This window comes from Lepisma saccharinum, chromosome 3 (genome assembly GCF_977018435.1).
Source record: "Lepisma saccharinum chromosome 3, izLepSacc3.1, whole genome shotgun sequence".
NCBI classification, from domain to species: Eukaryota; Metazoa; Arthropoda; class Insecta; order Zygentoma; family Lepismatidae; genus Lepisma; species Lepisma saccharinum.
Genome location: NC_139231.1, coordinates 85,988,328 through 85,999,761, shown reverse-complemented (window position 1 = coordinate 85,999,761; position 11,434 = coordinate 85,988,328). Strand labels below are relative to the sequence as shown.

The following is an 11,434-nucleotide window of genomic DNA, read 5'->3' as shown; positions in this document are numbered from 1 at the left end:
CTTTCAAGTTCTGTAGTGGCATAAACCTTCCTACGGTTGCATACCTAACATAACGCTGCGTGCTGTTGGAAATTTGCGAGGAATCACGCTGTAAACAAATTTCTATCGCAGAGTACTATGTTTATATTTTTTGGACGGCGTGTTTTGTTACCGTGGTAAACACGTAAAATACTGTATGGTAATATGAAAGTGGTTTTTTTTTTTCATTCTACTGGAATGAGAAATAATTAAAATTATTTTTTCTTTCCACAAATTAATGTAAGTCTAAATACGTGAATATACAGTAATCTAAATTGATTTTAAAAATCATCTCCTAGGGTACATAATACATATGTGGTACGTATAATAATGTGTATGATAATCTTTACACTTGTAATAGGAACGACTTACATTTAACGTTGTCAAACGTAAAAATAAATTCCAAGGAGTTCGGAATATTTTAGTAATTTCACAGATTATTTACATCTGATGAATGCTTATCCCCCACTAGCACATAACGAGCTGTACATTTTTCGATTTCAAGAACTATATTTAGTACTATTATAGTATAAGGGAAACACCTGTAAATCATATATCTCGCACTTTTTTACATTGCTAACGTACTATTCTGCATTGCGGAACATTTCCTAAGGTGAAATAATGAATTTCTAACGAAAATAATGTATATTTCTTACATGAACGAGTACTTACTGTTGTTCCTTATTTCCCATAAGCCGGTAAAATATAGGGTACTATTATCGTATGAGGGAAACACCTACGAATCATATATTTCGGACTTGTTTACATTGCTAACGTGTTATTTTCGAATGCGGAACATTTCTTAAGTTGAAATAATGCATTTCTAACTAAGATAATGTCTATTTCTTCTATTTACGAGTACTTACTGTTACTTGTTGTTTCGAATCTGTAACACATTATGGCCGTGATAGCGTACCGGTTTAAGGGGCGTTCTGAGAGTGTTTTGTCGATTTATGCAGTGTTGCAACCTCGTTCACTGGAAAGTATCTACTTTCGTGCCCTTATTTGAAATTATGCTAATACGTCGCAAACCATTGATGTTAGGCTTACAAACCATTGACGTTAGCCCCACAAACCATTCACGTTAGCCCCACAAACCATTCACGTTAGCCCCAAAAACCATTTTCCGTATTGTTCGGTTAGGTTAAGTTAGGTTAGGCGAGCATAGTTAAAAAAAAAATACTTGACACGTGGATCTAGTGAAAACACGGCGAGGCTGAAACACTGGCTACGGGGTTGCATCATCTTAACACACGGAACATTGCACTCTCATGCAGAAAGCAAATGGCGGGAGCAGAAACAGCATGTCGGACAGAGATTTTTGCAGAAAACAACACGCATTCACATTAAAATGGATCAAATCTACATTCAGGAACTTCCACAACGCTAAAGAAAATGATTTCCGTAAGTACTTTCTCCTGTAAATTTGAAGGAATCCGTTTCCCTCATACGATAATGTTACCAAAAAAAGCACTCAGAATGTGAAAAATTGCGTTTGTTTTCGTGTAAAAAGCATAATGGCACCTTGAACTATGTTCCGCAATACATAATTGGTAAGTACAAACCATGCGAAACACAAAATATACGATTTTCATTTTTTTCCGATATACAGAACTGTTACCGATTTCCGACTGAAATAGATTGAAAGATGGAAGAAAATACCTCGAGGTACTTCGACAATGCTATAGAAACTGATTTCCGTAATTAGCTTCTCCTGTAAATTTGAAGAAAAGTGTGTCCGATATAACGAACTGTTATCATATAATTTGCTCTATATAGTCCATAATGTAAACGAGACTGCTATCACCCTTCAGTTCTGTCAAGTTGTCATCTTTATATAAGACCAGTGAAAAAAGCAAAATCCCATCTTAAAGAATGTTTCGCAATGCATAATAGGTAAGTACGAATGTAAAAAATGACTAAATGAATGAGTGAAATGTGTTTTCCCGATATCAAAACCAGTAATTAAAGTTTTTGTTGAAGAATGGCTGTTTAGAGGTAACTTATACGCTAAGTCCAAAATAAACAAATGAATGAATGTTTAGAAGTCGCTTTCAAAAATTCTTGGAACGTGAAACATGTTTGTAACAAGTTACAAAGGTGGAGTATGTCACGCAAGATAAAAAATTCATAGACAAATGGTGCATTTTCCCCATTTTGTCTTGTAATTCTTGACCTATTTCACTAGTAGCATTGGATTTTAACTCATTTTCTAACTCTTCTGGAAGCAACACACAAAAACAACTTAACCTGGCCATCATTACACATTACATAATGCCTTACTTTATGTGGGTCCCATAGACCACGGGATGCTGTTTGCGTAAGTCTTTCGGGAAGGAACCTGGTGCAAGTATCATAGTTGTTGATCTGTTTTTTAGTGTACGAGGGGGTATCAAAAGGTTCATGCAATCTCCTGGAATGAAACAAACTAGAAAACCCATTAGATATGTGTATTGTACAATGGCCCTTCTATGTTAAGCACACAATTTTTTGTCTGTTTTGGATGTTTATTGCTATCCTTTTTTTACACGTGAATAAAGGAAGGTGTCATGATTGACAAAATTGAGGCACGGAGCGTCATCAAATTCCTGCATCTCCAGGGGAAAGCAGCGATGCAAATTCATGATGAGATGAATGCAGTGTACGGGGAGGAAAGCCCATCCTATGAGATGGTTTCCAACTGGAAACGGCAGTTCCAAACCTGTCACATGCTAATTTCCGATGCCCCTAGGACATTGAGACCATCCTTCACAAATGATGCCACATTGATGGAGAAAGTGGAGAAGATGATAATGGAAGACAGGAGGATCACCATTGAAAGTTTGATGGCTGTAATCGGTGTTAGTTATGGGTCCATCTGGAATATCATCCATCACCAGCTACACCTTCATAAAGTGTCGGCACAGTGGATGCCATGATTACTCACCCCTTTCCAGAAGAGGACTAGAGAGGAAGCAGCACTAGAGATGTTAGGCCGCTGTGAGCTGGATGAAGAGGATTTTTTCAGCAGACTGGTTACAATGGACGAAAGCTGGATCTACCTTTATGATCCAGAAACAAAGGAGATGAGTAACCAGTGGAAACACAGATCCTCACTGCCCCCAAAAAGGCAAGAGTGCAAAAGTCAGCCGCTAAGGTGATGCTGTCCGTTTTCTGGGACTGTGAGGGAGTCATCCTAAAGGACTACCTGCCACAGGCTCACACAATCACAAGTGACTACGAGGGGCGTATCATAAAGAATTACACTTTATTGTATTCGATACATACAGACATAGATACATTTAATCGGCTATATGCACTTTCTCAACATAGTCCCCCTGGAGCTGTAGACACTTACGCCAGCGGTGTGGAAGTCGTTCGAGACCAGTTTGAAACCAGTTCTTTGGAGTTGTGTGCACCCATTGCTGGACAGCCTCATGGAGTTCCTCACAATTGTTGAAATGGTGACCACGCAGGGGCTTCTTCATGGTGCCAAACAAGTGAAAATTGGACGGTACCAAATCGGGAGAGTATGCTGGATGTGGTAACACTTTGAAACCCAGTCGGTCAATAGCAGCTGTTGTTTCACGACTGGTGTGCGGCCGGGCATTGTCATGTTGGAGAAGCACACCTTTGCCCCATTTGCCTTGCCTCTTCTTTTGAATTGCACGACGCAACCACGTCAGTGTTGCCACGTAGACTGCACTGTTAACGGTGGTTCCCCTCGGTAGCCAATCAATGAGGATGATGCTATCACTATCCCAAAACACAGTGGCCATTTGTTTCCCAGCCGTGGGCGCTGTTTTGAATTTCTTGGTGGAGGGCTACCTTTTTGTTTCCACTGCATGGATTGGGATTTGGTTTCCGGTTCGTGGTAATGCAGCCACACTTCATCACCTGTCACAAGCTTCCCCATGAAATCAGCTGGATTCTGGTCGTAAAGTTCCAAAAGCTCCCTGGAAATGTCTACGCGTTGTTGTTTGTGGCATGCGTTAAGACATTTCGGTACCCACCGAGCTGACACTTTACCCATTTTCAAGTCACTGTGCAAAATGCGTTGCAGGGTTCGTCTGCTTAATCCCGTAATCCTCTCCAGTTCCGTAAACGTCACACGCCTGTTCTCCAGTATGACATTTTCCACACGTGCGATGTTTGTGTCTGTTTTCACACTCACATGTCGCCCTGGACTCTTTCCCTTCTCCGTCGACGTTTGACCATTTTTCCAGCCAGTTACCCAATTATACACCGTTTTCCGTGACACTGCATACTCGCCACACACAGCCACTAACCGTCTATGGATACGTGCCGTTGTTTCCCCTTCCTTCCACAAAATCCAACTCGTCCATTGTTGACCACATTCATCTTGTTCCATGTTGTCCGCAACAGCACTCTTGACGTTGTGCTTCGACGGCTGCACAGGCCACAGACTACGCACTGTCACACGGTGCTGCCACCTGGTGGTAGACAAGGTACCTATGTGCCCATCCTGCGCAGTGCGTGGAATTACGCCATTTCATTTTGCATTAAAACAATAAAGTGTAATTCTTTATGATACGCCCCTCGTATTATTGTGATCTCCTAGCTCGTTTACGTCAAAAATTGAAGGTGAAAAGGCGAGGAAAGCTCACAAAAGGAGTGCTGCTATTGGCAGACAAAGCACCAGCCGATTCTGCCCATGCATCCATTTCGAAAACAGTTCAATTAGGATACGAAATTTTGCCCCCCCCCCCTCGATATTCCCCAGACCTGGAACCGAGTGACTTCTTCCTCTTTCTGGAAATGAAGCGTCCACTCAAGGGATGCCACTTTGACACAGGGGATGATGTCATTTCTCAGGTGGAACATTGGATTCAGGCCCAAAGTGCAGTGTTCTATAAAAACGGCTTACGCAAGGTGAAAGACCACTGGCCGAAAATGGCGACTATGTGGAGAAGGCCTAATACCACCATGATTTCGTACTTGTCCAAAGTTGTTTCCTTCCAGGTGATTGCACGAACGTTTTGATACCCTCTCGTATATATCCCTGACACACTTGAATATGTTGGAAGCCGAAGTGAATTATCAGATCTGGAGTCTGATAAAAGTGATAATAAAGTATTTATCTCCACTGACTATCACTACGATCAATTAGCTTTTACCTCATTTTGACATTGTGCAGAAATTTTTTTGTGTGAATTGTTTTATGTGATTTTGTTTTCTTTGGGTAACTACATGTATGTTCTGTGATAATTGAACAAGTAAATGATTTTTTGTATCTTACAGTGACATGAAAATATTTACAGAGACGTTTATGAACATATTTTTCTAGCTTTAGATAAATTGAGTAATGAGAACTGCAATAACGGGAATAGTGGACAAAAGATTATCATAATTCCATAAAGAAGGTCCAAAATACATGATAATTTGTGAAAAAGTTTGCTACTGTTTCAATAACGTATGGAAATAGTGAATTCAAGTTGCAGGTCCACGGGACCACACCCCACCCTTTGCGTTACAATCTGGCACCATGCCAGTTACGGGTTAACATAATTATTGTTACACCTTGTAGAATCCACATATACAAGAAGTTACTTATCTGTTCACTTCATTTGCTTATCTGCTCAAGTTTCTCATATCAGGAAGTTCTTTTCTTGACATTATACAAATATTTTAACTAATGAAGTGGAAATACTAATGCCCAAACAACCCAAAATCTATTCTACATCCACCTAACTTAGGTAGCAAAGCTATCACAATCAAATATACATATATATGCACAGTGCCGAATCAACAAATTTTGGGCACTCCCACAAAGGCCCCTTATATATAGGTACATGTAAATATATGTGTGTGTGTGTGTGTAAAAATTTGATTTGATTTTTGTTAACACTGCTTTTATGCCACTTTTGACGAATTGTGATGATGAGGATGGCGATGGGATGAAATTGAGGAAGGAACACTCATAGAACACCCTAGCCTGGATACGAAGCTGGTACCCCCATCATAGCATGCAGTGCTAGCCACTCTGTCATAGAGGTCAGCATACCTCTGGAGAGCTAGGTAGAATTGTATTGTACTTTTCACACAGAAGTTATGTAAAATCATGTGCAGATGAAACTTTTTGATTAATCACTTTTGAGAGCTGTTTATAGAGAACAATTTTGCTTGTGATGATGGACCAATACCTGTTTCATAATATTTCTGTAATTTCTCCTCTTTTACTATCAGTTCGTCATGTGTTGGGCTTGACATACGGTGGTTAGGTAAGCAAATCAGGTTTGAGGGCCCCAAAGGTAAATAGTAATTTCACTCTGTCCAGGGGATTTTTATCCCGTGTCACCTCTTAAGCATTAAACTGAAGTTATTAACCGAAAACTACTGCATCTTAGCCAACTTAAAAATTAACAAATGCTTTCACCTTATTATATTTCGGCAGTCTTTTCTTCTTACGTTTGCAGTGCGGGACAAATTACTATGTTTATTGTCTTACACACACATATTTGAGTTCCTATGTAAAGGGCATGGCAAGACCCCCCTAAAGGCTTGCACATCACCCCACCTTCCCTTCTATTCTGTGAGATTTCGCGGTTTATTGATCCGGCACTGCATATATATCTTTGAATTTGAAAATGTTTTCCCATGTTATAAATTACTAACCTTCCTCCTGCAACTCGTGAAAACATACAGATAATTTCTGTTCCAGAATTACTACAGCTTGTATGTCTTGAATATTTTGGAACAATCTAACACCTTCATAACATGACTTGTTATCTCTTCTTGGATGCCAACTCAATCAGCAGCTGCAGAAACTAACACAAGAATGAACGTGGCAGTTAACATATTGATGATAAAATCGTGTCACTAACTGAAATGTGTCTGCAAGAGGAAATGCAGTTTGCCCAAGTGTAATCTATGTTCTATTTAACAAACAATACATACATTTAAGAACATATAAATATTGCAGACTTTTGTAGTCTACATATCTCTGCCATCTTAATAATTTGGTTAAGGCAGTTGGTGATCTGTTATTTAGTAATTAGTAGTTCCTTTCCACTTTTCAGCTTCGAATGGGGAATCATCTAAGATAGACAACAATGGAAGAGGTTGAACAATTCACTCCTTATGACCTTCAGGTAAGAAACACCACACCTTGAATACAAGTCTGAAGTAAATATTGAGGAATCTATGTATGTATGAAGATGATGATAACTCTTTTATGCATATGTATTCAACAATTTTTTTTTATGTTTGATCTGTTATTAGTGTGGTAAATCTATGTCAAGTGGTCCAGGATATGAGTAAATCGTTGATCGACAATTTTTAAAAAATCTAAATTTTCTCTGTGCAGTTACTGTACCATGTTGTTAGTTGAAAACAGTCATTATTTTAATTTTAGTGGCTGTAGGTTTCGAGTGGCAGCCATATTTGTTTTCAAAGATCTGCCATTTGGTAGTGTCGTAAGGGGTTACCGAATCTGAAATATCTCAGTCCCTAATTATCCTATCGATGTGGAACAAAAACCAAAATGATCAGCAAACTGTAAGCTACAAGACTGTGTATTAGCCATTGTTATATATGAATTATGAAAGGGTGAAATTTACGTTTGAAAAAGTAGGTTATTGACGCTAAAAGTCCTGATTTTAGCAGATAATATTTGCAAGAAGGGAAATGGTCAGGAAGTTGAGCTTTACTGGATAAAGAGCTCTGATATAGATGTGCTCATTCACCAAGTTTCAACCCTTAGACATGTCCCCCTTTTTTTCTAGAAATGATAAAAAAATTAGAGAAGTGAAAAAAGTTCACCTTTCACAGGTAGATAGATATCTCTGGTGGGGGACCTGATAAAAATATGCAATCCCTCCCCATAACAGTTCGGTATGAATATATTATGTTCCAAAAATTAGGATTTTCAGATTTCATTATAAGTACCTTTAATATTAACACAAAGTTATACATAAATCAATTGACAGTGGACGAATAACTCACAAAGGGGTTATCAAAGCATACAAAAAAGTTATATGAGGTAAATAGAATAGATATACATGAAAGCAGTAAGCAGGTTGCTCATTCCAAAATACACAATCATGTTCAGACATGCATCTCATGGGAATTCACCACTGGTGTCTCATTCAGATGCTTGCAGCTGAAGAGGAAGGCTGTGTTTCTGCAATTCTGTGTATCGTTACATCCAGTCAGTGACAAATTGGAATGTGATGTAGGTAAATTAAGTGGTGAAGAATGTCATAAGGATGTGTATGGGCCAGTATCAAGAAGCATTAAGGCAATCGTGTTGCGACCCTCTAAAAATCCATAAAAAAGTCATAACTAAATGACTTTCAGAAATTACGAGTGCACACCTACTAAAGGAAAAGAATTATGTTGTAGATCTGATTCCTGGAAAATCATTATGTGCTACATGCTACAGAAGACTATTTGTTGTGAAGGAAAAGTGCAATAACAAAAACAATGATGATGAATCAGGCCATGACCTTGATTTTTTTCCTTCATCAGACAATATTGAAATTTTGAATGCAACGTGTTCAAATTTAGGTTTATCACTGGTTTCCAAAATAAGAAAGTTAAGTGCTGAACAAAGACCACGAGCAATTTGCAAGAAGTTACAGCAATTGTCTACACACCTGCAAAGAAGGCTTGCAGCTTCCTGTGAACTAAGTTCAGTTGCTGATGAACCAGAAAATGTGCCTCCAGTGTCGTTGGCCAAAGAATATGAAGTACTCATTGAAAAACTGAAACAGAAATGCACTGTTGCTGAAAATAATAAGTTTAATACCCAAATCTTGGCCAAGAAGGAAAGTGAGTACTGAATTTCATGTTTCAGAACGTTTAGTTAAACTGGCGAGGGAACTAACAAAAAGTCAAGGAATATTGCCAGACGCATGTAAAAGAAGAAGACTATGTATCTGTGCAAATTGATGGTGTTAAAGTTCACAAGCAGAAACAGTTACTACTCGTTAACTGGAACGAGTTACTTACGTGAAATTTAAAAGATTTCGTAATTCCGCGTTGCACAATTAAATGGTTCAATCCTATTAATTTCGAAGACAGTGGATCTTCGAAATTAATAGGATTGAACCATTTAATTGTGCAACGCGGAATTACGAAATCTTTTAAATTTCACGTAAGTAATTTTAAACCGCGTTTACCGCAACCACCATGGAACGAGTTGTTCTTACACTTCAAGGATTCAACCCCAGATTGTAAAATTAAGCGATCAAAATTCTATGAACTTAGATCCAAGTGGTGTGTATTTGCTGGCACATCAGGAACACATTCTGTATGTGTATGTGTGTATCACCAGAATGTAAAGTTAATGATTGACGGGGCTAAGTTAAATGTGGACTATAAAGATTTGCTTGAAATTTTGACCTGCGATCTCAACAATTCACAATGCATGATGGATAACTGCATGAAGTGTCCAGATCCTGAAAATCTACTTCAACTTCTGTTGCAAGAAGAGTTCACAGACGAAATTCCTGACAATATTATTTACAATCAATGGGTAACAACAGATCGTGCTGAGATGTTAACCCTAGTTAAACCAAGGGAAGACTTTCTTGAGGACCTTACAGCAGAACACAGAAAACTCAAGCCACATCACTATGTGTCCGAAGTACAATCTAGTTTTCTTGCAGACAAGAAAAGGTGTCTTTCAGGCTATGAATGCATTGTTTTAGCTGATTTTTCAGAAAACTTCTCGTTTGTTATTCAAGATGAGATTCGAAGTTTCATTGGGTGAACAAACAGGCAACGTTTCACCCATTTGTTTACTATTATAAACTAAGTGATAAAGGTGATTTAAAAGCTAGAAGTCTGTGTATTATCAGTGATTATTTAGAGCACACCTCCACAGCAGTTCACACCTTCCAAAGTCATTTAATTAAAGATATTAATTAAGTAATCAGTGACAAAGATCATATACTTCTCGGATGGGGCTGCGAGCCGCTATAAGAATAGGAGAAACATCATCAACTTGTGTAATCACAAAAACGATTTTGGTCTTGAAGTAGAGTGGCACTTTTTTGCTTCCTGTCATGGGAAAAACGTTGTGATGGGATAGGAGGGACAACAAAGAGGATAGTAACCAAGAGGAGTTTTCAGATGATAAGCAGTGATCACATTTTGTCTCCAGAGGATATGTTGTCTCAGTGTTGTTCTTGTATGCTGTGATAAACCCCTTTGTGAGTTATTCGTCCACTGTCAATTGATTTATGATGTATATACAGTAAACTCTCATTTATCCATGCTTCTGCATATGCTTATTTGTAGGTATAACTTTGTGTTAATATTAAAGGTAGTTATAATGAAATCTGAAAATCCTAATTTTTGGAACGTAATATATTCATACCGAACTGTTATGGGGAGGGATTGTATATTTTTATCAGGTCCCCCACCAGAGATATCTATCTACCTGTGAAAGGTGCACTTTTTTTACTTTTCTAATTTTTAATCATTTCTAGAAAAAAAGGGGGCATGTCTAAGGGTTGAAACTTGGTGAATGAGCACATCTATATCAGAGCTCTTTATCCAGTAAAGCTCAACTTCCTGACCATTTCCCTTCTTGCAAATATTATCTGCTAAAATCAGGACTTTTAGCGTCAATAACCTACTTTTTCAAACGTAAATTTCACCCTTTCATAATTCATATACAACCTTAGTGACAATGAAGTTCGACCAGTCACAAATATAGGAGTGCGTTGTGAAAGAAGGAGAACACATGCATATGCTGAACATATTTTATTCAGTAGGCTACATGTAACAAAGGAAAACATAAATTTCCGCTGCAACGCAGCAATGTATGGTGTCCACACAAAATAAAACCTTTTTCGTCCATCTACACGTGACATTGAAGTTCGACCACTGTTAGAGGGGATCCTGTTTACCATGGTGTGACGCCGCCCCGTCGGCGAATAACTGTGGCAATGCGTCGGGGCATGCTGCGGACGAGTCGTTCAAGGTATTCCACATCGATGCGGTGCCATTCCTCCTGCAGGCAGGCGATAAGAGCAGCCACTGTCGTGGGTCCCCTCTGTTGCACACGTCGCTTAAGAACACGCCACACATTCTCAATGGGTGAGAGGTCGGGACTCGATGGTGGCCATGGCAGAGTTCGCACATGATGGCGAGTCAACCATTCTGTTGTCAGCCGCGCTGTATGAGGCCTGGCATTGTCGTGTTGAAAGATGAGACGCTGCCTGTGGAACAGGTGCCTTCGCACTGTGGGAAGATGCCGCTCCAGTATGCGTGTATAGGCGTGTGCATTCACGATGCCCTCACAGACGTGTAGTGGGCCAACCCCAGATGCCGTCATGCATCCCCATACCATCACTGACGCAGGTTTCTGTACCCGACGTGCATAACATTTTGCTTCATCCTGTTCCTCCTTCCGACAAATGACTGTTTTCCGTATTTTCCCGTACACAACATTGAAAATGGATTC

The 11,434-nt window shown here is 39.1% G+C and overlaps 1 protein-coding gene across 2 annotated transcripts in view; it reads left to right on the top strand.

The window, feature by feature from the left end:
• Positions 1–135: 135 nt before the first annotated feature.
• The window catches only part of tst (superkiller complex helicase subunit twister), an 89,446-nt gene continuing 78,147 nt past the window's right edge, over positions 136–11,434 (top strand). Inside the window, exons 1-2 of one of the 2 annotated variants that reach the window (XM_083118954.1) lie at positions 136–258; positions 7,038–7,109. In XM_083118954.1, the coding sequence (XP_082975080.1) occupies positions 7,071–7,109 (39 nt within the window). In that variant the 5' untranslated portion in view covers positions 136–258; positions 7,038–7,070. Of the gene's footprint in view, positions 337–7,037; positions 7,110–11,434 lie in introns of both variants that reach the window. The other variant, XM_083118955.1, reaches the window with a different exon arrangement.